The 27,921-nt window shown below is 37.7% G+C and overlaps 1 protein-coding gene across 9 annotated transcripts in view; it reads right to left on the minus strand.

Annotated features, from left to right (window-relative positions):
• The window catches only part of ATP11C (ATPase phospholipid transporting 11C), a 206,436-nt gene that overhangs the window by 70,811 nt on the left and 107,704 nt on the right, over positions 1 to 27,921 (minus strand). For all 9 annotated transcript variants that reach the window (XM_054471515.1, XM_054471513.2, XM_054471514.2 and 6 more), the window contains 9 exons: positions 22,174 to 22,263; positions 19,696 to 19,776; positions 17,709 to 17,816; positions 7,280 to 7,408; positions 5,097 to 5,200; positions 2,923 to 2,973; positions 1,546 to 1,610; positions 1,140 to 1,221; positions 43 to 193 (listed from right to left, as the gene is read on the minus strand). In XM_054471515.1, the coding sequence (XP_054327490.1) occupies positions 43 to 193; positions 1,140 to 1,221; positions 1,546 to 1,610; positions 2,923 to 2,973; positions 5,097 to 5,200; positions 7,280 to 7,408; positions 17,709 to 17,816; positions 19,696 to 19,776; positions 22,174 to 22,263 (861 nt within the window). The remainder of the gene's footprint in view (positions 1 to 42; positions 194 to 1,139; positions 1,222 to 1,545; positions 1,611 to 2,922; positions 2,974 to 5,096; positions 5,201 to 7,279; positions 7,409 to 17,708; positions 17,817 to 19,695; positions 19,777 to 22,173; positions 22,264 to 27,921) is intronic.

Genomic DNA, 27,921 nt, shown 5'->3' on the forward strand with positions numbered 1-27,921 from the left:
CACAAAAAATAGAGTTTCAATTTTCAGCAGAAAACAAATTACCTTCAAGGTCTCTCGCTCTTTCTGAGTCTTTTGGTTATACCAAGGTTCATCATTGTATGGGGTACTTTGCCAAACATACTTTAGAGTAGTGCATACTGCAGCTTTGGTCAGTAAGATAAATAAATATACAATCAGGAAAGCATTAATAGATCTGAAAAATAAGACAGCATGGATTTTAAAACCAAAGACACCAGCTAGATATGAATTAAACTACTGAGTCATCTAAAGCTTTTTCTGTGTACGACGCATAACTACAGCACAAGTCTTTGTGTATTAACCTCAGTTATCATAGCTGCAGCATTACTTTCAAGTGGCAAAATGGAAAAGCTGGCCATGAACTGTTTATTGACCACCAATGCTCCCCCAAGTGCAATGGCTGACTAGCTGAACACACCTTATTAAGGTTACTGTAAAGTGACAGGAGACGTACACACATGCACACATACACACACCATTACTTACTCAACCCTTATAGAAGGAGTATCTTGTCTCCATTTCCCTGAATCCTAAATGTTTAGGGTAGAGGGCACGGTAGCAATGTGAAATCCTCAAGCTCGGTGTAGGTTCTTTCAGTTTAAAAGTGGAGCTATGGAAAGGGTGCCAGTGATATACTGGTTATCCATGCCAAATATAGGGTGAGGTCTATGGCAGTGGCAACTGGCTTGAGGATCTACGAGGCACTGCTTCAATAGGTGCCAGGAGACTACTATCTATATTATAGAACCAACTTGCATATAGCAACTAAAGGTCTCCAAACCATTAACTCCACTAGCAAAAAGGAATGAATTTACAGTTCAAGTAAACTCTGCCCTTTAATAGCTATGTGAGCTTTGGTAAGTCACATACCATCTCCAAGACCATTTCCTCATCTGTAAAGTGGAGAGGTTAACATGAATTACTTCACAGTGTTCTTCAGAGGACTAAACCAAATCAGACATACAAATCATTGAGCACAGTTTCTGGTACATAAACAAGTGCTTAAAATTGTAGTTGCTATTATAATTGATGCTGTTTTTTGTTATGCTTGTTACTTGGAATTACCGAGAAAGTAACTATTTTAATCAATAATGACTAAATAAATTGTGGCGCATACTAACTTTTCAACAGCAGAACGTTTCTGAGATTTCCCTTGGTAGTTCAAAGCCATTTTGGTTTCCATTCCAGTGTAAACAGCAACTCCTAAGAAATTACAGAATATAATAAAAACTAAGAACTTGTCAACCAACTCCTCACCCAGCTGGCTCTATGAATTTTTAAGTCTATAAAAGTGGGAAATCTAGGCCCTCTTCCACTCACCAGTTGTATATCATTTATAGGATAATTTTAATTATATATAGTATTTGTCATATTTTGTCTTAGTTTGCCACGTTATAAATTCCCAACACCTAAATATAGGTTTAGATTAAATGGCAAACCTGCCATGTTTACTTTTTAATATGCACTATTTATTCACAGCCTTTACAAAGCATATTTTTTGATAGGTATATCTTAAAAATTGTTCACCATATATCTTCTCGGTATTTTTTAGCGTAGCTCCTTTCAGCAAGAGATTTTCAGGTCCCAAAGACCTAAATAAAAAATGAACACAGCTTATCCAAACAAGCCAATAGCATCAACAACTCTGGGGACAGCTTTTGCCCTGACACACACCTATCTCCAAGGGGTTCAGAATGTTATCTGTCTACTTATACCATATGCTTACTCCCCAGGACAAGCTGAAAGGTCCTTCACTCTGAAGTTACTTGAGGGTACAGCACAGATGGAAGCACAGTACGGGAGTAGCCAGCAACACACATAGGCAAAAAAAAATACATGGGGGGGATAAAAGGATTATGAATCATGGATAGCACGACAAGAACAGGACAGAGCAGCAGATCGCAAGACACAAAAGCAGAGAGCCACCGAAAGACAGGGAATGCAAACGTCAAGGTGGGAAAAATACACTGACATATTTGGAGAGAATAAACCCTCCTTTTGGGGGATCACTGGGGACCCTGTATTTCTTTAACTTTTTGAGTGTGGCTGTAAAGGCCAAGTGGAAAAGTTGCAGTAATATGATGATAGAAGAGGAAAGAAAGCATCCCTTTTTGTATGAACTGCTTGATATATTGTATGAAGGCTGATACAATTTATCATTTTACTGAAGTTTTAATTATCGTTTTAATGAAGCCTTTCATTTTACGTAAGTCCAGGTAGTTCTTCCAGCATTTTACCCACTGCTTACTTTCTCAATTACTCTCCCACTGTTCTCCAGTTATAATTCCAATGTTGTCAGCCACTTCACAACCGAGGATAATAAATACCATGGCTAGAACAGGTTTGGGAATATCATCCAAAATGTCTGGAGCTCTGCTATTTTGGAAACCATAAGCATTACTTCTAACAGCCCCCTCCCCACAACACAGAGACCCTATCACCACAACTCTACCAATCACAAGGTTAGTTGCTTATTCACCTTTATATTCCTTTTTTTTTTTTTTTTTTTCAGATGGAGTCTTGCTCTTGTTGCCTAGGGTAGAGTGCAATGGCTCAATCTTGGCTCACTGCAACCTCTGCCTCCCGGGTTCAAGAGAGTCTCCTGCCTCAGCCTCCTGAGTAGCTGGGATTACAGGTGTGTGCCACCACACCCAGCTAAATTTTGTATTTTTAATAGAGATTGGGTTTCACCCCGTTGGCCAGGCTGGCCTCAAACTCCTGACCTCAGGTGATCCACCCACCTCAGCCTCCCAAAGTGCTGGGATTACAGGCGTGAGCTACCGCACCCGGCCTATATTCCTCTCTATAATAGAAAGGTATTTGGCTATTTTAGTTGATTTAACAGAAAAATAGACCCCCCCCCGCCCCCCACCAAAGGACAAATTAAAGAAACAGCAAACTTACCTGGCAACAGCCTCAAGACTGTTACTGTAGATATTGATTCGCCCAACAAATCTGTAAAAAGAACAAAACTGCAAAGGTGTTTTCTACATCCAGGTGAAATCCATGTACCAGAAATATGAGAATGAATGAAAATACAAACAATAAAACAGAGACAGACAAAACTGTGAATGAACTACAAAAGCCTATTATATTTCTGGGGAAAAAAAGTTATGTTGAATTGATAAGGTATATAACATTTTCATATACCTTTTAAATAACATGATGGGATTATAGGAGCAGAAACAAAGGTTCTCAATTGATTTTCAAGTTCTGTTTAACATCATGCATGCACACAACACCTCTCTCTTTTATAAGGTTATATAAATAATGTAACTTCTATCTTGGATCGTGTGAAGAAAGGTTTCTGGTGCTAAAATACAATTTTCAAAACCACTAGTTCAGTAGCTTTTACACTTGAGTGTGCATCAGAATCACTGGAGCGCTTATTAAACCACAGATTTCTAGGTCCAATCCCTGAGCTTCTGATTCAGGTTCCCCAGTAATGCTGCTGCTGCTGGTCCTGAAACCACTCTTTAAACCATAGTACTAGTCTTAGACAGTGAACACTTGAATGCCATCTTGGAAATGTCCAGCCTGTGACTTGTAGTTGATCTCAATACTGAGCTTGACCCAATCACTTAATATAATAGGTGTATGGTAACCTGTATTTCTGCAAAATAAGGTAAAAATACCTAATCCCTCGTTAACATGAGTGTTTTATAATCTGCATTGTAAACAGCATTTTCCCCAGAAAATAGAAATATATTACTCATATACACAAAATATGAAGGTTTGCTCATTCATTCATCATATATTAATTGTGCCAGTGCTATACTAAGTGCTGAAGATGTACTAATAAGCAAAAAAGAAATGCTCCTTGCCCTCTAAAAGTAAATAGGCAATTACGATGCTAGTGCTTACCACTAGTGTGATAGAAGTACAAGGTATTCCAAAGTCACAGAGCAAGGAATTCAATCGTCTAAGGAAATAAGGAATAACCTTCCCTGTCCTATCATTCTCCTTCATACTTAAAGCAACTGAAAAATGTGGGGATTTCCCTGTAAATATGCAAGGGTATAGATATTGTTCTCTAGCTCAGGCAGAATAAGTTACTCTCTTTTCTGTGATTCCATAGACCTTACACTCACCTCTATTATCACCTTGTATAAGCTTAGCTTTATTACTTCATCTCTTTTGCTCACAGTGAGTCCCTTGAAGGTAGAGAAAAACTGTTACACTTTTTGGCCCTAGTTCCTATCATCAAGGTGGATACGAAGAGGAGAGGAAAGAGGAAAGAAAAAACGATGAGAAGGAGGGAGGTCATTGTTCTTGAAGTAGAATGAATACTTTGTTTTTCCACTACTAGGTGTTAGTGTAAACCACATCCAACCACTTGGTCACTCATTATGACTAACAGCGTGCATTAACAAGATGGGTAATGGATGCCATCTGCAACGGTAGAATAGGATAAAATTAATTAGCCCACATGGGGATAAAACCTGTTACGCTACCCTCATTAGTACTATGCTCTAATCAACCAAACTAACCAGTCTTGAAATCAAACGCCAAATTTTTGACAACCCACAATGACTAATAATCAGCAAACCTACTCCAGAGAGCCTAAGTATAGTAAAATAGAGGAAATTACACCATTGTACTCATCCCTCAACTGTTTACTGTGGACAAGAAATAGCCTATTTGCAATCCTTAGTGCATCATGATCATTCTAAGAAAGGACAGAACCTACTAATTGCATGAAGAGGATATCCCCCTTCTCTCTTTAATGTCAGATGGCATGTAAAAGGATTTGTTTTTTACTTAATTAACTGGTTACTGCATCAGCCTGATAGATCAGCCTTATAGGGTAACATTATCTAAAATTTTGATATATGGCCACATTTACAAGTAATAAAAATAAAAGAAAAATCATAAGATACCTGGGCCCACAATGATTTATTCTGGGCTGATAGTGAACAAGGCTGATTTGATTCATTTTTCTGCCAGAAGGAAGGAATCGCCCATAAAAACACAAATGAGAGTAGGCTGGTAAGTGGTGGGTGTTTCTTTTGCAATACTATTAGCAAAGAGAAGCAGAGCCAACAAACAGAAATAAAATGAAAGCAGGTGATTCTTACTTGTAGAGGTCAGGTTGAGGCTGTTCACATTCAATTGCTGCTCGGAGGGTATCGATGGATTCTGCTGTACACAGTGCAATGGTATCACGTACTGCATAATGTGTCTAGTCGAAAGCAGAAGAAAAAGTGAAAACCAAAAAAACTGTTTCTTTTCATAATCATACACCCAACTGATTTCAGGAACAAATTTAGTATGTTTTAGTAAGAGGCTTTGGCAGAATAAACAAATATTAACATTTCCCACTAATAAGTTTTATGGTATTATTATGAAAATATATTACAAATAATTAGAAAGATAACCTGCTGCAAGGAGGGTTTCAAAGACAATTAAAAACCTAAAAGCTCTTCTTGACATGGACAGCTGAGAGAATTCATTCACAACATGCATATAATTAACTAAAACCACGTGAAAAAGTTAATACATTTATTTTTTTTCCTATTTACAGAACTGAGACTTATTATTTTGCTCACTATAGTGTATGGCAATGGAGATATACACATATGAATTGAACATAACCTTTTTGGTCATAAAAATGCTAAAATTTTGCCAACAGCAAGAAAAAAATCATTAATAGTTCCATTACACAAATAGCTTAATTAATGATCTTGAAAATGTTCAATATGGATACATTTTGTACAAGGGGCAGGGAGATGACGTGTCTTGCATTAGTCAGATAATTAGAATATTCTACTAGTGTATATTATGCACTTGATTCATCCAGAACTCAAGGCAGGCGCCAATGAACCCATTTATAAATCATCAAACAAGGGCTAAAGCAGACTCAAAGAGCGCACCACTTAGGCAGAAGGGAAAGCTGTTGTCGTCATCTTGGGGGAAATATTACGGCAATGTCTGAACTATATTTAAAACAACTTAACTGAAAAAAGAACTATCTGAAAGTTTTCTTACTCCAAACAACTTTTTCACTATCAGGAAATCTTTATGTAGATTTCTTGATTTATATCTTGACATTCCCTAAATTATAACTTTGTTTTTGAACAGGTTAAAAGCAGGTCATTACCATGCTTTTTAAATACAGAATTAGTCATCCAACAGGTAAAGGTTCTTTTTTACATACTGAGTCCTAGTCCTCAACTCCAGATGGAATAAACAAACAGAGGAGCCCTCCAAGGACATACCCAGAGGTGAGCCACATGAGTACCCCTCCTTAAAGGCAGCATAGAGAGGATACATCTTCATGCCCTGTGGAGCTCTGGACCATGGCCAAGAAAACCGACTGTGCCAGAAAGTGTATGAGGGAAATAAGTTACCCCCATTTGACCAAATTTACTTTAAGTCACTTGTAATTATAAATGAGTTATAATTTGTTATATGTATATAAAATGTTGCTTTATAACTTACTTATAAAGCAAACATTTTCCAAACTACACCCTATCTTTTTTTTTTTTTTTTTTTTTTTTTTTTGAGATGGAGTCTCACCCTGTCACCTAGGCTGGAGTGCAGTGGCGTGATCTTGGCTCACTGCAACCTCCACCTCCCGGGCTCAAGCAATTCTATTGCCTCAGCCTCCCGAGTAGCTGGAATTACAGGCGCCCACCACCACGCCCGGCTAATTTTTTTGTATTTTTAGTAGAGACAGGGTTTCACCATGTTGGCCAGGCTGGTTCCGAACTGCTGAACTCAAAATGATCCGTCTGCCTCAGCCTCCCAAAGTGCTAGGATTACAGGCGTAAGCCACTGCACCCAGCCCTAAGTATTATTTTTAAATAGCAATCAAATTACTCCAGGTTGGGTTTCTTACATCCCAAGAATATACATTTTTAATGAAAATATACATTTTAGAAAAAAATAGATCAAATTGTAAGGTTAGCATACATGAAGTTATTTGTATAGTTACACAGTTTAAGCCTATGATTACCCCCATTTTAAAGAGTCTAAATATTAAATCGGCTGTGTCAATATTAAATTCAAGCAGTGCTATAAAAATTGTGGTAGCTTTTACTTGGGGCTCAGTTTTTCCACATGGAATTACCACCCTTTTACCCAAAGATGAGTGTTTGCTTAGAAGTTAAAAAACAATTACATAACAGCTGTTTTCAAATATAAAACCTAAGAAAAAATAAAAATAAGAAAAAATAAAAGATTAGAGGGTGGTGGGAGGCAGTATTGTATGATTAACTATCCTGAGATCAAAATGTTTAGGCAAGGTTTAGTCTGTTACCTTGCAATTGGATTCCCCATCAAGACTGGCTGTAGTGACATAACAGGTTCCATCAGTGGTGCAAGATGATAGAAGAATAAGATCACAGGGAAAGGTTTCATCTGCCTGTACTTCTACTACATCACCAACCTAGAATTGAGAAAAAAATATAAATATTTTAAATTCCAAACAAAGCATTCATTACACTCATACAAAAGTCAAAACATTAGCAAGAGATTAGCTCTGGGGCTTTGAGAGTATCTCAGCATCCTACATCATGTGAAAGGTGATGAAAGAATATTACTCAATATTCAGAATCCTCTTTAAGGTCAGAAGGACTTAGGATGCTTTCAGATTACCTTAGCACTGACCTTTACCTTTAATAAATGATTCTGATACCCATTTGCTCTCTTGATATTTCTTGCACAAATGTTTGATATGACAATGACATTATCACTTCATGAATGAATCAAGAAAATCTACATGTCACAAATTGGGCACTTCATGAACACTGAACAGCCACACTCCCACTCTGTACCACGCATACTTCAACCTACTTTGCCTGCCATGTGATAACAACTGTGTTCTTGGGTGCCAGGTCCTTCTTCAGTGCTCAGAAAATCCCAGTTAATTAGAGAGGCATTGATTTTTCCCAAAATATTTGAATTTTTTTTTCTATAGGTCACTTTCTATGAATTCATCTGCTGTCAGGAGAATCACTTAATATAGAAATGAGAAACAATTTCTTATCAGCAAGTACCCAAAGCTCAAGGAGAGGAAAAACCTGAGAGAAGAAATCATGAATAATTTAATAATGTAGGGTTAAGTAAATCATAACCATTAAAAGTTTGGACTCTTTAACCTGACTTCTTGTCCCAGCTCTGCCACTTAAATATATGACCTTAAATAAGTGTCTTAGACGATTGCAACTACCTCAGAGAATTAATGTGAGCATGAAATGATGATACAAGAAAAGTACTGAGCAAAGTGCCTGGCACATATTAACCACTTCAAAGGTGTTAATTATAATTATTACTAACATCCTGCAACTACTTTACTCCCAACTTATGAAGAGTCATAACATTTTTTTGGAAAGATATAAGAAATCCTCCAGTCTGGTGCTTCCCAAGATTTTCACACCATGGTACATATTGAAAATTATAAATAATACTTTTGTACAGCACCTTCAGGTAAAGGGAAGAGGCTGCTGGATGCAGAAGATAACCCACTTTAGAAGGGAGTCAATATTTGGCACACTGACCTAGACACACTGACTGTGAAATGCTAGGTAATACATGCAACACCTGACTTCTATTTGCAATATGATTCGGCAGATAAAGATGAGGATTTCAAGACCTATTCAGGAACAATTTTATTTTCTTTGCCAATCTTAATCACTAGGCAAGATCAACAGCATCAATAATTGACTAACTTGTAAATAATATTTTATTTTGTTGGACTGTTCCTTCCTCACTTACATAAACACTTATGTTGCTTACATAAAACCACAATTTATGCTTAAATATGCAGAAGAGAGATAACAAACAGAATCCTAACACATCTTACAAGAAGGAGATACCCATTAGAGGTTGGAAGATGACTCTCAGGCATTGATAAATAAAACACACAAAGAGAGCATTTTTTTCAACAGTTAGGATGTAGTCAGATATGAAATATAAAGGCCCCTACATCTGCAGTGCAAGCTCAGACTGACAAGATGTGTATGAGTCAGATCACAAAGGGCTTGGCAGGCCAGCCTAAGGGATTTAGGCCTCACTCTAAAGGTAAAAGGATAGGTACAGGACTTTTAAAGACAGGGAATAACATGATCTAGTTAGACAATGAACTCTAGAGGTCTATTTACCATTTTAAAAGCCACAAGAGAACATCACCACCTCCCATTACAAACATTAGGAAAAAAATGGATAATCTAAAAACAAATACGTATTTTTTAGTCCATCAGAGAGCTGAGGTTGCAAAGCAACCAAGTGAACTGAATTTCAAAGGGTAACAAGTGTTTCTGAGGAGAGACAGGACAGATGAACTGTTTCATAACTGACCAAGCATAGAAGGAAGAGATGGCTACCATGAAAGTGGGTAAGAAGAAAACAACTAGATTTTTAAGCAATTTTTAAAGACTGGGTGTGAGCTAGCATGACAGTTCAGAATGTCTACAAGCCTGAGAGACAAGAAGAGACCACAACCATTCACCAGCTCTTCTCTAGAGGCTTCTGAGTGTTCATGAGAAAGCATACAGGCAGGAGACCTAAAAGAACCTTTCTCACTGGCATGGGCACACATGTGGTGACTGCTGTGAAGAGACAGGCACAAAAAAACATGCCAGAATCATGGACCCCTTTCTCATATTAAGCAAACGTCATCTGCATCTAGGAGAAAGGCAGGAAACCTTCCCTGGCATAGTCTCAGGGAAACATCACTACTGTTAGAGGAGAGGTAGAAACAAAAGTGACCTGCTACAGGGGATGGGACCTGCTACAGGGAATGGGACAGGAAACCTATTCATACCAATAACCTGGTGCTGATACAAGGTAGAAGTTCAGTTACTATGGGGGGGGGTGGGGAGCGGGAATATTGAGAAAGTCTTACCCTGAGGCTTTGGTGCACATGGCCTGCTTAATATTGTGATTGGAACGAGAAAACCAAGAAATCATTCTGTTCCCGCCAAGAGCCTTACACTGAGTAACAAACAAGAAATAGTAGTCTACCAGTGGAGAAAAGGCAAGGGAACGCGGGGCGGGGAGGGGCAACCTCTGGGACTCAGGAGTACAGGATGTGCTGAAAGCAGATAGTAGAACAGGAACACCATAAAAAACTCTCCGGCACACCAGGCCCCACACAAAGCTCAAGGTAATGGCATTCTACCACTTAAGGAATTTGAAGTTAAGTGACACATTAAAAACATCAAAAACCAAAGCCAGCCCAACTGTTGACTAGATTGACTCAACCCCCAACACTAGTGGCCTGACAGAAGAAGCCAGGCCCATTTCAGAACACATATACCACTGCCCTCAGTTAATATCATTCTTTTACAAACAATGCCCAAAATTCAATTAAAAAATGAGATGCACAAAAACACAAGCCAAAAATGAGCCATCATTGAAAGATAAAGCAGTCCATGAAACCAGACCCAAAATGTCCAGATTTTGTAATTATGAAACAGGGACTTAAAAATAGCTATGATTAAGATGTTACATGGGTGGGGTGTGGTGGCTCACATCTATATTACCAGCACTCTGGGAGGCCAAGGTGGGAGGATCACATAAGGCCAGGAGTTTGAGACCAGCCTCGGCAACTTAACAGAACCCCATCTCTACAAAAAATGATAGTAACAGTTAGCCAAGTGTAGTTGCACACCTATAGACCCAGCTACTCTGGAGATGGAGGTGGGAGGACTGCCTGAGCCCAGGAGTTCAAGGCTGCAGTAAGCTATGGCTGCGCCACTGTACTCCAGCCTGGGCAACAGAGTAAGACCCTGTCTCTTAAAAAAAAAAAAAAAAAAAAAAAGATATTAAATGGCACGGTATTTAGTGGAAAAGGTAGACAACATGTAACAGTGGATGAAGAATGCTGGCAGAGGGATACTATAAAAAAAATGAAAACGTAAAGTTAGAAATGAAAAACATGTTATCAGAGATGAAGATTTCCTTCAACTAGTGGACTGGGTACAACAAAGGAAATAATCACTAATTCTGAAGACAGAGCAACTAAAATTATCCAAAGTGATATATAAACAGGAGAAAAAGGAGTGTATTTAAAAAACAACAAATTACTCAAGGGAGAAAATATCAAACAGTATAATAGTCATGTAATTGGAGTACCAGAAGAATAGAGAGAATGAGGCTGAAAAAACATTTCAAAAAGATAATGACCAAGAATTATCCAAAGTTAATCAAAGCCAACAAACAATAGATCCAAGAGAACTTCGAGAAGGATAACTACGACGAAAAAAATGTAGGTATATCATAGTCAAACTGCTGAAAACTGAAAATAGAAAAATGTGAAGGCATCAAAGAAATATTATATACACAAGAACGAGAATAGAAATGAAACAGACTCATTAGAAACTATGCATATCAGAAGACAATGGAGTAATATCTTTAAAGTACTGAAAGAAAAAAAACCCTCCAACCCATAATTCTATATAGCCAGAAAAATAATTTTGGTAATTGAAGGTGAGATAAAAACTTTTCCATAGGAACATTCACTTCCAGCAGATTTACACTATAAAATACTACAGAAAGTCCTTCATGGATAAAAAATAAGATACTATATGAAAATTTAAATCTACATAGGGAAATGATAAAAACATGGGTAAATATAAAATATAGTTCTTATTGTTAATCTTTTAAAAACAGTTTCAGGCTGGGCACGGTGGCTCCCACCCGTACTCCTAGCACTTTGGGAGGCTGAGGCAGGCAGATCACCTGAGGTCAGGGGTTCGAGACCAGCCTGGCCAACATGGCAAAACCCCGTCTCTACTAAAACTACAAAAATGAGCCAGGTGCAGTGCCGCATGCCTGTAATCCCAGCTACACAGGAGGCTGAGGCAGAAGAATCACTTGAACTCAGGAGGCAGAAGCTGCAGTGAGCCGAGATCGTGCCACTGTACTCCAGCCTGGGTGACAGAGTGAGACTCTGTCTTAAAAAAAAAAAAAAAAAAAAAGTGTTAAAAAGATAATTACAACCTAGTAATTCTGCTCTAAGTTATATACTCAATCAAAGGCAAAAACTCAAACAGATACTTATATACCAATGTTCACAGGAGCATTAATCAAAATAGTCAAAAGTTAGAAATAAATGTCCATCAACATACAAATGGATCAACAAACTGTTATATACATAAAATGGAATATTATCCACCTTTAAAAAGGAAGGAATTTCTGATACATGCTATAACATGGATCAACCTTGAAAACATTATGCTAAGTGAAAGAAGCCAGACATAAATGGACAAGTATTGTATAACTCCACTTACATAAAGTATTGAGGATAGGGAAATTCATAGAGACAAAAAGTATTAATAGAATAGAGGCCACAAGGGGCTGAGGAAGGGGGAAATGGGAAGTTACCGTTTAATGAATAGAGCTTTGGGATAATGGAAAAGTTCTGGAAATGGATAGTGGTGATGGTTGTACAACACTGTGAATGTACTTACTATAAATAAATTGTACACTTAAAAATGGTTACTTAAAAATGGTTAAATGGGGCCTGGCATGATAGCTCACGCCTGTAATCCCAGCACTTTAGGAGGCTGAGGCGAACAGATCACCTGAAGTCAGGTGTTCGAGACCAGCCTGACCAACATGGAGAAACCCCGTCTCTACTAAAAATACAAAAAAATTAGCCGGGCATGGTGGCGCATGCCTGTAATCCCAGCTACTTGGGAGGCTGAGGCAGGAGAATCGCTTGAACCCAGTAGACAGACGTTGCGGTGAGCCAAGATCGCGCCATTGTACTCCAGCCCGGGCAACAAGAGCGAACTCCGTCTCAAAAAAAAAAAAGTTAAATGGTAAAAAGTTTATTTTATATATTTTATTACCAAAAAAGACAACTCACAGGCAAAAATAGTAACATATTGTGGGCTTTATAAAATGTAAAAGTAAAATGTATGACAACAATAACACAAAGGGTGTGAATGAGAAAATGAAAATATGCTCTCTGAACACAATGGAATTAAATTAGAAACCAATAACAAAAAGGTATCTAGGCTGGGCACGGTGGCTCACACCTGTAATCCCAGCACTTTGGGAGGCCAGGGTGGATGGATCACCTGCGGAGTTCGACACCAGCCTGACCAACATGGTAAAACCTCATCTCTACTAAAAATACAAAATTAGTCAGGCATGGTGGCGCATGCCTGTAATCCCAGCTACTTGGGAGGCTGAGGCAGAAGAATTGCTTGAACCCGGGAGGTGGACGTTGCAGTGAGCCAAGATTGCGGCATTGCACTCCAGCCTGGGTGACAAGAGCGAAACTCCATCTCAAAAAAAATAATAATAACCAGAAAATTCCCAAATATTTAGAAATTACATAACAAACTTCTAAATAACCCATGAATTGAGGAAGAATTAAAGAGAAATCAGAAAATATTAAACTAAATGAAAATGTAAACATAATATATCCAAATTTGTAGGCTGTTGCTAAAGCAACACTTGGAGGAAAATTTATAGCATTAAACATTTATATTAGAAAAGATGTTCAAATCAACTCCTTTTACTAAATCTAACCTAAGACCTCATTTTTACCCAAGGAGCTTCTTCTTTACCTCTTAGCATTGTTCCTCATTCTCTGCCCCAATCCATATGTTTTCACACTCTGCCTCTCTGAATTTTACAATCTATTTCATGCCCATCTCATGTGAGAAAACTGTTTTCATTCCCGTTCTCTAAATTCAGAGTATTTTTTTTTTCCAGAAGCACTCACTGGGTTCTGACCAGTTATGGTCTTGTATTTTTATTCTTTTAGCATTATGTGGCATGACTACTAAGCTAAACTATAAAACTTCTTGAGAGCATAAACCATCTCTTTCATTCTTTGTAACCCTTCTGTAACTCAGCACAATATTTCAATACATTTTGGTTGATTCATTGGTTGAAGTACTAGAGTATAACTTTTATTTCTATTTGGCACTAAAGCATGACATATGATTGAGAGGTGTCTTACTATATCTAGTTTCTGATATTTCTGACACCAAAAAATACTCCTTCCATTAAAAATAATAGTGTCTTCACATTGGAATTCCTCAAGTCCTGTTATAAGTCCCATTCTCTATGCTGTATGAAATTCCATCCAGTCTCATGGCATCATACGGTATGTACAGACTGATGACAACCAAATTTCAACTTCTATTTAAAACACCTCCTCTGAGCTCCAGGATTGACAACTCCAACTGTATGTCTAATAGGTTTCTCAAACTTAACATAGCCAAAAGTGAATTCCTGATTTCTCTTCACTCCCACCTCTGTCCCTAAATCTGTTTTTCTCCTAGGCTTCCCCATCTTATTTAAAAGCACTAGCATTTTCTTTAATAGCACTATGTAATTCCCTCAGTTGCTCAGGCCAAAACCAGGAAGGCTATCTTAATTATTCTTTTTTTTTTTTTTTTCTGTTTCTCTCACCCACTATATCCAACAAATCACTAAATTCTGATTATTCTACCTCCAAAAAATATCCTGAATATATCCATTTCCCTTAAAATCTAAACAGGTAGTAGAGAGTTGTGGTTAAGAGCATGGACTCTACACCTAGGCTTGCTTTAATTCAAATCCCAGCTTTCCAACTTACTAGTAGTGGGCAAGTTCCTTAACCTCCTTATGCCTCGGTTTCATCATTTGTAAAGAGAGGATAATAAAAATACCTACTTCATATGGCTGTTGTTGAGGGTTAAATGAGTTAATAGAATGTAAAAAAAGACTGCCTGGCATATATTACATACTATATAAATGGTGACTACTATTTTTATTATTGTTATCAATACTACTATCATCCTAATATAAGCCCTTACCATTTTTTGCCTAAGCTATATCTCTCTGATTGCACATTCATGCTTTCATTTTGCCTCACTCCAGTTTTATTTTTAAAAATCATCAAGTCACTCTCCGGCTTTAACACTTCAAAGACTCCCCACCACACTAAGGATGCAGACCAAGTCTCTCTCTTGCTCAAAAGGAGTCTCAACAAACTCTTTCCCCCTACTCCCCAGCCAAGCAATCTGCTATTTAGAGACTGCTGGCTAATAAGCATCTCTTCCCACACACTTACACTCCAGAAACAGCTACATCAAATAGCATCTCACACAATAATTTAATCACAATAGCTTCACATTTATTTAATCAAGATTATACCTGGTTGAGTTCAGCCTCAAGGAAAAGAAGCTTGGTGGAGGGAAAGTGAAAAATGGGGGCCTTTGTAAAGGGGGGTGGGGTGGAGTGTCAACAAAATCAGAAAGAGGAAATGAAAGAAAGGGAGAGATGTAGGAGGCCTTTGCCTGCTTTGCAATTTTACGTAGTGTACTGGGAACAACAGATTGGATGCTATGAATCATTCAGGCAGCCTTTGTTTGTTGTTGTTGTTGTCGGGTTTTTTTTTTTTTTTTTTTTTTTTTTTGAGACAGGGTCTCACTCTGTCACCCAGGCTGGAGTGCAGTGGCTCGATCTCAGATCACCGCAGCCTCAACTTTTTGGGCTTAGGTGATCCTCCCACCTCCGCCTCCCAAGTAGCTGGGACTGCTTGGCTAATTTTTTTGGAGATACAGGGTTTTGCCATGTTGCCCAGGATGGATTCCAACTCCTGGACTCAAGCAATCCACCCAACTTGGCCTCCCAGAGTGCTGGGATTACAGGCGTAAGCCACTGTACTCAGTCTGCCTTTGGTTCTTACGCTGATCAACAATGCTGAGTTTCTACAACTGTTTCGAAAACTTCAGATCTTAACCTAACCTAGTTCGGCACAAGTTCCCCCTTGACCAGAATGTAGAGAATAGAGAAAAGAAAAAGTAGAAAAAGGAAGACATTCTATGTCAAACACTGGTGACCCTCCCACTCTGTAGTCTTCCTCCCATCATTACTATAAGAAGATGCAAGGAAATTTAACTATTATTGGGCATATGGAGAATTCTTAAAATTCAATAAGAAAACAACCTGCTTTAAAAATGGGCAAAAACTAAGCAGCATCTCACCAATGAAGATATACAGATGACAAAGAACCATATGAAAAGAAAGTCCATATCATATGTTATCAGTGAAATGCTAATTAAGACAAAAGTGAGATAGTACTACACACCTGTTAAAATGGCCAACATACAACATCAAAACCCAGTGAGAACATCAAAACCCAGTGAGGATGTGGAACAACAAGAACTCCCATTCATTGTTGGTGAGAATGCAAAATGATACAGCTACTTTGGAAGATAGTTTGGCAGTTTCTTACAAAACGAAACATACTCTTACCATACAATTCAGCACTTCTTTGTATTTATTCAAATGAATTGAAAATGTATGTCCATATAAAAACCTGCACACAAATGTTTATAGCAGTTTTACTCATAATTGCCAAAACTCAGAGGCAACTAAAATGCCCTTCAGTAGGTGAATGGATAAACTATGGTATATCCAGAAAACGAAATATTATTCATCACTAGAAACAAATGAGCTATCAAGCCATGGAAAGACATGGAAGAAACTTGAAAGCATATTACTAAGTGAAAGAAGCCAATCTGAAAAGGCTGTATGATTCTAAATATGTAACATCCTAGGAAAGGCAAAACTATAGAGACAGCAAAAAGATCGCTGGTTACCATGGGTTGGGGGGAATAAGGAATGAACAGGAAGAGAACAGAAGATTTTTAGGGCAGTGAAACTATCCTGGTATGATACTACTATGGATACATATGTACACATATACAAATGTAGGCTATGTGGATATGTATCCTATATTTAACAAAACCCACAGAATGTACAACACCAAGAGTGATCCCTAGTATAATCTATGGACTTTGGGTGATAGTGTGCCAAAATAGGTTCACTGATTGTAACAAATGTACCATTCTGGTGTGGGATGTTGACAGCCAGAGAAAATGTGTTTGGGGACAGTGGGTTTATGGGTACTCTCTATATTTTCTACTCAATTTTCCTGTGAACCTAAAACTGCTCTAAAAATATAATTTTTTAATTTAAAAAATCTAATGAGAACCAAAAAATTAGTGTTTGATATGGACAAGTCAAAAATGTTATTTGACAGGGTCTTACTGGGTAAATAATAAACAATGATTAACTGGAATAAACAATCGCCTGAGATTGTCAAAAAAAATACTACTACCTTGGAAGTCTCTTATGTTGCTGATGGGAATGTAAAATGGTACAGGCACTATGGAAAATAGTTTAGTGGTTCATTAAAAAGTTAAACATGTAATTACAGTATGACCCAGCAATTTTCCTCCTAGGTATATACCTCAAAGAATTAAAAACACATGTTCAAACAAAAACTGTAATTCAATGTTCATAGCACTTCATAATACCCAAAAGGTAGAAACAACCCAAATGTCCATCAGCTGATGAATAAATAAAATGAAATGTTATTCAGCCATCAAAAGGAATGAAATGCTGCTATATACTATAATGCAGATGAACCTCAAAAACATTCTGAGTGAAAGAAGCTAGACAAAAAGGACACATAAGAAATATGAAACATTCAGAATACATACATCCATAGGGACAGAAAGAAGGTTAGTATTGCCAGGGCCTGGGAGGAGGGAGAAATGTGGAGTGACTGCTTATAGGTATAGGGTTTCCTTTTTGGGTGATGAAAATGTTCTGGAACTAGATAGAGTTAACGGTTGCACAACATTATGAAGTACTCAATGACACTAAATTATACACTTTAAAATGGTGTATTTTTGCCATTAAAAAAGGAGTGGACTAAGAAAAAATACCTTGATTTTTTCACTTTCTTTTCTCACTCGCTTTGCATTTTCAATAATGTAAACAGTGCTTTTGTTGACTTCATTGTCAGCTCTGTGTCTCAGCCAATCCTCATATCCCTGAAAGATAAAAATAACTATATAATTGAGTTCAGATAATGAAATAAAGCTGTTAATAAATTTCTATATCCTCCCATGAGTCAACACCAAATATTTATAATTCCAGCATTAATTTAAACTCAGAATGCTAAAGAGACAATGCTACACATTTTAATAGCAAATCTGAGACACACTTTCAAAATACTCCTTAGATAAATAGCTTTATTGTGTTAAAAGTTTTCTCCACTCTTTAAACATTAATGAAAACACAAGCACTGGAGACTTAATATTTTCATGTGTGAAAGGCTATGATTAACTGTACTCTTATTTGAGTTAGTTAATTCTCTCTACTTTTTACTTTGAAAAAAGATTGTCCTGGGTTTGTATTTTCTTATAGCCATAATCACTTACATATAATCTTTTGTATATGCTGTAGTAGACTGTTCGAGTAATCATCTCCAAGGGAGTATTTTAATTATTTCTCACCCACAGAGAATAGAAAAGGCAAGCTAGGATTGTTTTGGCAGAGAAGTTATGATAAGTTGTAGAGATCAACAGCTAAACTTTTCAACTGACTTGGTGACAAAAGAAAATATAAATTGATATTCATCGTTTCCAGTTAAAAGTAGTCAGAGAAAGATCTAATGGCTCATTTTACTTTGGACTTTTCATCTAAAGTAGATTTAAGCCAAAAGATCTAAAGGATGTTCATGAATGTTTGAGCATGACCTCCTCTCCTTTTTTATATACCTTTGTCTTTTTTTCGTTGTAATAATGTCTGTACCTTTTCAAATACAACTGCTTGAAAAGTCTCTTCATCGCCTCCCCCGACTTTTTCCCCTCAGGTACTATATCCATTCTTCTTCTGTCCTCTTTATGATAATGCTAAGCTATCACTTTATAGAGTACATTTTGTGATGCTGGTGAAAAAATAAAGGTCCTAACATGAACCAGTATTGGGAGTAGAATGAATCAGTAAAAAAGCCTTTGAAAACCACACATGCTATTCTTGGAACCAGCAATTTTATGATGTTAAAGAAAATAATCCTATCAGTCTAAGGAAAAGAACATTCCAAAAGTCTTTATTTTGCAACTGAACACTTGATAAAATATGCTTATAGTTCCTGGTAAGCAAGATATAAGACCAGATAACCCAAAGAGGAAAGGTAATCTTGTTCCCAATAATGCTTAGAAGGCCTTTGTTTTGCAAGCTTCTTTGGTATCCTTTTTAAAAGCGCTTTGTTAAGTATCATCTAAAAATATGTTTGTAAATAGTCAGATGCTGTGGACTGACACAAAACATGATTAACACTGTTAACCTACGCTTTCACCTCCAATTTCCTGTTTCCATTTTCATCTGGAATTTTTCAAACATACTAGCATACAAAATGTTCAAAATACTTCAAAGACATCCATATCACAATCTGTGGCAGTCTATCAGCTCTGACAAAAAACAGGAAATGTCCCCTCTACCTACTACCCCCTGAAGCAGTAGAAGGAAAAAACAAGAAAATTAAAGTATTCTTCCCTTGAGTTCTCGCTACAGGCATAAACAATTTTTAAAAATCCACAAAAATGGGAGTTTTTCACACAGACATACCACACTGAAACAATTAATATGCATTAAAAAATCTACCTCCTATTTCCTGACTGGGCTGTACCTTTTACCTGCTCTTTCTTTTACATTTACACCCACATACACAGATAATGAAGAGGAAACAAGGAAATACATTAAGGATGTGTGCCTATCATTTTAATAGGTTTTCAAGAGGAACCAAATATAAAATAAATCCATAAAGGATACTACCCACTGTATATAAATATGAAAAAGAGCCTTTGACAATGAAATTCCAACAAGCCTGGACTGAAATGCAGGTGCAAGTGTAAATAAGAAATTTACCTGCTTGATGGCTGTAACAGTTATAACAAAGAAAAGTGGAAGTCCACTGGTAACTGGGCTAGTTGGTGTGTCTACTGTGACCTAGGTAAATACAATTAAATTGAAAATAAAATGAAAATTTGTCATTAACTCATATGCAGCACTTACATGCTGCAAACATTTCAAACAGAAACATAGACAAAACACATTCCAGTAGTAGGGTAAATATTAATTTTCATTAAAACAAAACCAAACTACATGGCAGTTAGTTTAAGAAATAGTCCTAAATTCAGGCATAGTTTTTATCCCAGCTTGGATTAACCCCTTTATTGAAATATACCCATTCACTTACCACCTATTTGCTGAGCACCATTCTGTCAGCGCTTGTGCTGTTATCAGCCAAGCTCTAGAGATACTACTTTAAACAAGATGGAGACAAGTCCCTGCCTTCATGTAGCTGGCAGCTTACAGGAAAAATCAGACAGTAAAACAAGTGTGTAGATGCTGAGGTCTGAAGGGTAAATAGGAGTTAACTAGACGAAAGGTAGTTTTCTAGGCACAGTGAACAGTATATGCAGGTCTCTAGGAAATAAAGGAAGCCAGTGGCAAGAGGGAGTGTGGTGTGAGATGGGGCTGGAGACGGAGGCAGGAGCCAGACTGTGCAGAGCCCTCTAGGCCAAAGTAAGCTGTTCATTCTTTATCCCACAAATAGCAGGAAATCCTTGAAAGTTTTAAGCAAGGAAAGGTCACATGAACAGAACTGCATTTTGAAAAGATCATTCTCACTGCTCTGTGGAAGATGAATTAGAAGGGAACAAGAGTGAAGGCAGGGAGTCTATTTAGGAGGCTATTGCTGTAATCTAGATGAAAGATGATGGCGTGGACTAGATTGTCAGCAGCAGGCATGGAAAGAAGTTCTATAAATATTTAGGAGGCAAAAATGCCAAGAGTTAGATGTAAGTGCTTATTAAAGATGTCTTCCAAGTATTGGGTTAGCATGTCTAGGTGAATGTTGTCATCATTCACTGAGACAGGAAATACTGAAAAAGAACTACATTTAAGGGAGGATGATTTTGAGTTCAATCTGCCCTCCTAACTCATTGACTCTCATCTCCAACCCTCAACAAGGCCTGCCTCTGCCATACACCCTGTGTTGTAGATACAATATATACTTCCATGTACACAAGGCTTCTGCATGGCTCTGTGACTTTAGGCAATCTCTTCCCTATCCCTGAAATACCAGTTCAGCATTCTCCACCAAGTAAATCCTTCTAATCCTTAAAGGCTCTGTTCAGATAGCATCTATTCTCTGAAGCCTTCTCAAATTCCTCTTGGGTAGAAAAAAATGATAACTTACACTGTATACCCAAAGCATTCTGTTAATGCTTCTTGAATGGCTTTACTACATTAAGTGAATACATGACTGTTATGTGACTGGTCTTCTCAGCTATAGCATAAATTCCTTAAGAGTAGAAAAGCCATATCTTGATCTTCAATTGTACCTGCTACCATTTTTGTTGTCTGTCCTACTGCACAGCACATAGTAGGTGGATGAGTGGTATACATTTGCTGAACTGAAATGAAATGTGCTGCCCACCAACTAGAATGATTCTTTCAAGCAGAATCCTCTAGGTAGTTTATTCTATATCTGTAAGACATCTGACCATGGATCCAGAGGAGCTCCTTTTCAAATCTTCCATCATTCAGGATTAAAATAGGCTCTTGCCCATATTATATCCCAGATTGATTTTAAGTAGCAAGGCTAAATTCAATTACAGTACCATTTACTCAAAGCCTCAAAGTGAGTAAACAGAAGCACTTAACATCAACAGGGCATTTGAGCAATTTCAATGGGATTTTTCTGCTTCATTTAAAAAATGAAATGAGAAAAAAAGTACCTTTAATGTAGTAAAATTTTCAGGGGTAATTATGGCGATGAAAATATTTTAATAGCTTACAGATTTAAAGATGGAAGATACAATTTAAACTGTCTAAAATTTAAAACACAAAACAGTAGAAAGAATACAGAGAAGCAGATTGATCTAACTAGGTTCTCACCCTTAAAGTGAGTAAATGAATGAGAGAGGGCAAAAATGGTAATCAGGAAGATGAGTGAGAAGTTTCCAATCAGGCTGAAACTGGTATGTAACAAAATAAAACTATTAGTTTGAACTATTTTCAGTTTTGATATATTCCATTTCATTTAATGGTACACAATACACGTCATCCTAGGATAAGCAAAGATATGATATCCATAAAAATTTCAAATAAAGTAACAATGAAACAAAATCTCAACAGGTTTTCTAGTAAAAACACAACTTTAGAAATTTATAAAATGATAATCTTTAAATGTTATGTTTCTACTTTAAGAAGTCATTATAATAAGCTCTGGAATGTCTTTTTTTAATTACATGGCATTTTAAGGTTAGAAATAGATTGAAAATTCGTTTAAAGCAATCAAGTTTCTAAAAGTTAAGTGGCTGTTTAAGGAGCTCTTACCTGTACAAGGAAAATTATGAGAAAATAAAAATTTGCAATTCTTCTAAACTGTTCAAACAGATTCTTTGGGAGAAAATTCCAAAGCGTATACTATAAGGGAGGAAGAAAAAAGAACACTGTTATGAAGAAAACTTGAAAAATCTTAATAGTAATGACTGATTATGGGTCCACATTATCATATAAAGTGATATTTAGTATGTCCAACACTTTGAAACCGAAATCTCACACATATACATAAGCATATATTTAGAGGCACAGTATATGAAACCCTTTTTCAGAAATGAAGCTTTCATTCTACGCATTACAATAACCATCTAGTCTCATACCTTTGCTTTCTCTGACCCAATCTAAATTAGGTTCCTTGTTATGTGTTCTCATGTCATCCTATATATACTTACTTGATAACACTCATTATAGTGAGTTATATATGTGTACATTTTAAATTAAAGTTCCTCCCTCGATAAGCAAAGAGTTCTATAGGAGCAGGTTGTTCACCTGTATTGTTTACAATTTTCCCAACATTCAACACAGTGCCTGGTACAAGGCAGACAATAAATTATTTGGATGGCCAGGCACAATGGTTCACACCTGTAATCCCAGCACTTTGGGAGGCCAAGGCAGGCAGATCACCTGAAGTCATGAGTTCGAGACCAGCCTGGCCATCATGGCGAAACCCTGTCTCTACTAAAAATACAAAAATTAGCCGGGTGTGGTGGCGCACGCTGTAATCCCAGCTACTCGGGCGGCTGAGACAGGAGAATCGCTTAAACCTGGGAGGCAGTGGTTGCAGTCAGCCAAGATCTCACTACTGCACTCCAGCCTAGGCAACAGAGTGAGAATGAGACTCCGTCGCCAAAAAAAAAAAAAAAGCCTGGGCAACATGGTGAAACCCCATCTCTACTAAAAATACAAAACTTAGCTGGACATGGTGGTGCACGCCTGTAGTCTCAGCTACTTCAGAGGCTGAGACACGAGAATCGCTTGAACCCAGGAGGCGGAGGCTGCAGTGAGCTGATATGGTGCCACTGCACTCCAGCCTGGGCGAAAAAGTGAGACCCTGCCTCAAAAATAAATAAATAATAAAATAAATAAATAAATAATTTGGAGGAATGAATGAACACATTAATTTCTGGCTCAGCTAACCTCTGGAGTCTTGATGATCATAACAGATACCCCTATGAGTCACTCTGTCCCTATGAGTACCTCCAATTTCCATGACAGCTGGGAAGGTGTATACACAACCCTGGGCCATGGAAGGCTTTCATTTTAATCAATAACATACCACTCTGGGCTGCGCTTTGGTAATTGGTAATAGGTAAAAGTTTCATGCTAAATTGCACATGGTCAGAAGACCAGAACTCTTAGGCCAACTGTCAATCGTACTTTGTCCCTGATACCTTAAGCTCAAGGACTGAATCATTTAAAAGTGACCAAAAAACGTTGAATTTTTCAGATAACCTAGTAAGACCAGAAACTAGAAAGAAGGAAGTGTTTCTTAACCTAAAAAGCTAAATTTACATTTTAGAGTTCTGCAGCTGACAGTTGGCCTAAGAGTTCTCGTCTTCTGACCATGTGCGATTTAGCATGAAACTTTTACCAATTACCAATTACCAAAGCCCATCCCAATTATCTGTATAATATGTGAGAACATATCCTTTAATAAGAGGTGACTGAAAAGCCAAGTTGTAGACCATGACATAATATATGGGAATTTACTAACCTTTCAGTTTAAAAAGGCTTATGGGCTCAAAATTTAGGGAATCCTCAGGGAAAAAACACAACAGGAGGCAAGTACATTCAGTAAAACAGCTGCATTACAACCAATAACCAACTTAGAAAAGGTTCTACCCTGGAATCCAAGAAGTGCCTTAGGGAAGATAATTTTAAAATAAATGCAGAATTGTGCATGGATGTGCATCACTTGGGAGAAGAAGGTCCACACTTTTTGTGAGATTCCCAAGGTAGCTTGTGACCAAAAATAGAAGCCACTCAAAACCACTGATTCAGTCACTTTGAAGCTGACATAGGTCAGACTAGCATTTTTAACTGTCCCAATTATTTAAAATCAACTTTCTAAAACAATAAGCTAAACTCCAACAACAGGCTAATGGCTGAGCTTCTGGTACGTTACCCTTCTGTTCCCAAATTAAAGAGTTTTTAATTAATCAAATAAGCATTACAGAGTCATCTGTGAAAGGTGATATAAACACATCAAAAGGGAATAATACTTTTGTTGTTGTCGTTTTTAAGTCCCAACTGTTAGTTGACCACTGTTTTATTAAATGAACTGCTTCCTTGAGGAATTCTGATTATTCCCTTCATAGGAAATGACTGCCCTTTTCTCTCCTTCATCAAGTCATGAGCTATTAAGAGATCAGGGAGCATGTCCTAAGTCCCCTTATCACAGGTGCCTAGAACAATAGTTTAGCACACAGAAGGTATACAAGAAATCTTTATTAAAACTTGTGTCCTAGCCATTTACTCTACTGGTTTAACTAAAAGGTAAACTTAGTTTCTAGCACATCTTTTTTAGTATAATACAAATGTAAGATTTTAATGCAGACCAAGAAAAGTCTACTTTTTAGAGTTTTTTAACTACAAGTGAAATTGAGTTATAGCCATATACATCAAGTTATTCAAATTAATTTGTTTATCTAAAAAGTAGACTCTCCAGCTTGGTCAGTTGCTACAAACCAAAAACAATGTTATCTCAAGCATGACCTCCATGGCAAAAAAAAAAAAGTTAATCACAAGAAGAAAATGTGTATAGCAGTTTTTTAGACACAATGATGAGAATTCAGTTTTTGTTACAAGTTAGTTCTTGCTTGGAGAGGTCAGTAAATACTATTTATTTATTTACTGAAACAGAGTCTCACACTGTCACCCAGGCTGGAGTGCAGTAGCACGTTCCCAGCTCACTGCACCCTCTGCCTCCCAGGCTCAAGCAATCCTCCCGCCTCATGAGGCCTCCTGAGTAGCTGGGACTACAGGCACACACCACCATGCCTGGCTAATTTTTGTTGTGTGTGTGTGTGTTTTTTTTTTTTTTTTGGAGAGAGAGTCTCACTCTGTCACCCCAGCTAGAGTGCAGTGGTGTGATCTCAGCTCACTGCAACCCCCGCCTCCCAGGTTCAAGCGATTCTCCTGCCTCAGCCTCCTGAGTAGCTGGAATTACAGGCACTCGCCAACACACCTGGCTAATTTTTATATTTTTAGTAGAGACGGGGTTTCACCATGTTGGTCAGGCTGGTCTTAAACTCCTAAGCTAAGGCAATCTGCCCCGCCTCGGCCTCCCAAAGTGCTGGGACTACAGGCGTGAGCCACCACACCCGGCCAATTTTTGTATTTTTTGTAGATACGGGGTCTCCCTTTGAACCATCTCCAAGGCTGGTCTCGAACTTCACCCACCTCAGCCTCCCGAAGTGCTGGCATTACAGGTGTGAGCCACTGCACCGGGCCTATTTTATACTATCTTTAAGTGCAACCATAAACTTAAAAAGCAGCCCAGACATTTAGAACATGTTTAAAACTATTTATACAGAAAACGTCAGCTTTGGGCTGGGCATGACGGCTCACAACTGTAATCCCAGCACTTTGGGAGGCTGAGGTGGGTGGATCACCTGCGGTCAGGAGTTCGAGACCAGCCTGGCCAACATGGCGAAACCCTGTCTCTATTAAAAACACAAAAAATTAGCCAGGCGGGTGCCTGTAATCCCAGCTACTTGGGAGGCTGAGGCAGGAGAATCGCTTGAACCCATGAGGCAGAGGTTGCATTGAGCTGAAATCGCGCGCCACTGCATTCCAGCCTGGTCGACAGAGACTCTTGTCTCAAAAACAAACAAACAAAAAACGTCAGCCTTCCCGGTACATACAACGCATTTTATATATGCTTTGTAGTGGATTAAATAATCTGTACACAAGTGTGGCCACTAAAGGTGAAATTATGTGAAAAAGTTATGGGTCACTGCCTCAAATATGTATCACCTAATTTAATTTGAAACCAAAACTTTATAAACTTACTAAGCAAATTTCCCAAAGGAGGAAAGTTGAAGAGAATCTCAGCTTTGAGAGTCAATTATTTCATTTAAGCAAAAGGAGGCTTTAGAACTTTACTTGTTTTTACCAGTTGTTTTACCCAAGATTTCCAATTTATCATTAAAAATGCTGATGGTTTAGCATTAAAAATGCAGATGAGGAACTTAAGACTCCAAATAACTTTTAATGTGTCTGAATAACTTTTAATGTGTCTGAATAGCAGCAAAAAAGAAAGAGAAAAAGGTAAAAATAAAGTAGTAGATATTTAAAGTAATAATAAAGTTAGCAGTCAACTGCTCAAAGAAAACTTAGGAAAAACTCTTCTGGACATTAGCCTAGGCAAATAACTGATGACGAAGACAAAAAAGCAAATGCCCAAAAACCAAAAATAAACAAATGGGACTTAAAAAGCTGCACAGTGAAAGAAATAATCAACAGAGTAAACAGACAATCTATAGAATGGGAGAAAATATTTGCAAATTATGATTCTGGCAAAGGACTAATACCCAGAATCTGTAAGGAACTCAAACAGTAAGAAAAAAAAAATCAACTCCATTAAAAGCTGGGCAAAGGGCCGGCTGCAGTGACTCACTTCTGTAATCCCAGCACTTTCGGAGGCTGAGGCAGGGGGACTACTTGAGGCCAGGAGTTTATGACCAGCCCGGCCAATATGGTGAAACCCCGTCTCTACTAAAAATAAAATTAAAAAAAAATTAATTAATTTTTTAAAAATATCTTTAAAATTTTTAAAGGAAAAAAACACACACAACAGATAAACATGATGGAAACTAAAGATCCTAAAATTCATAGCAGAGTACAATCAATGCTCCTTTTGCTAAAGAAGGGAATTTCCAAGTTTTGCACCAGCTACAAAATTCTGGTGATTTCCAAAATCCCTGCAGAGTACATTAAAGTTTGTGAGGCTGTAGAGGCCAAATTTTTCTAAGGAAAGTATTTGTGTTCCCAGGAGATTAAAAAAACAAAAAGCATTAGGCCAGGCGCAGTGGCTCACGCCTGTAATCCCAGCACTTTGGGAGGCCAAGGCAGGCGGATCACGAGACCATCCTGGCTAACCCGGTGAAACCCCATCTCTACTGAAAATACAAAAAACTAGCCGGGCGTGGTGGTGGGCGCCTGTAGTCCCAGCTACTTGGGAGGCTGAGGCAGGAGAATGGTGTGAACCCAGGAGGCGGGGCTTGCAGTGAGCCAAGATTGCGCCACTGAACTCCAGCCTGGGCGACAGAGGGAGACTCTGTCTCCCAAAAAAAAAAAAGCATTACTTTTATAAGCAAATAAAATTTAAAGTAGGTCAAAATGTTTGTCTTCAGTGTTCCCTGCCTTAACATTTATAATGTCACATTACTGGTTGTATTTGTAAACAAAAGCAGCATCCAATTAAGATAGTTATTTTTATGACTGAAGGGTGGAGAAAGAAAATCAACACTTGCTACAAAGTTGGAAGGCAGCTAACATATTCTATAAATAGTATACTTTGAAAAAATAATCTTTTAAAAAATTCTGGTATAAATACAAACAGTCAAGACAATGTGAGGAAGAAAAAGTCAAATTATGAAATTGTTGGTCTTTTCGGAGTAGACCTGAAGGCCTCCATTTAGGAGACAGTATCCCACACATTCAAAATACATGAACCTGAGGAAATCAATAGTACTACTCAGTATTGTAATAATAATCACAGAAACACAAATAACAATA

The sequence above is a fragment of the Pongo pygmaeus genome, chromosome X (assembly GCF_028885625.2).
Source record: "Pongo pygmaeus isolate AG05252 chromosome X, NHGRI_mPonPyg2-v2.0_pri, whole genome shotgun sequence".
Lineage (NCBI taxonomy): Eukaryota > Metazoa > Chordata > Mammalia > Primates > Hominidae > Pongo > Pongo pygmaeus.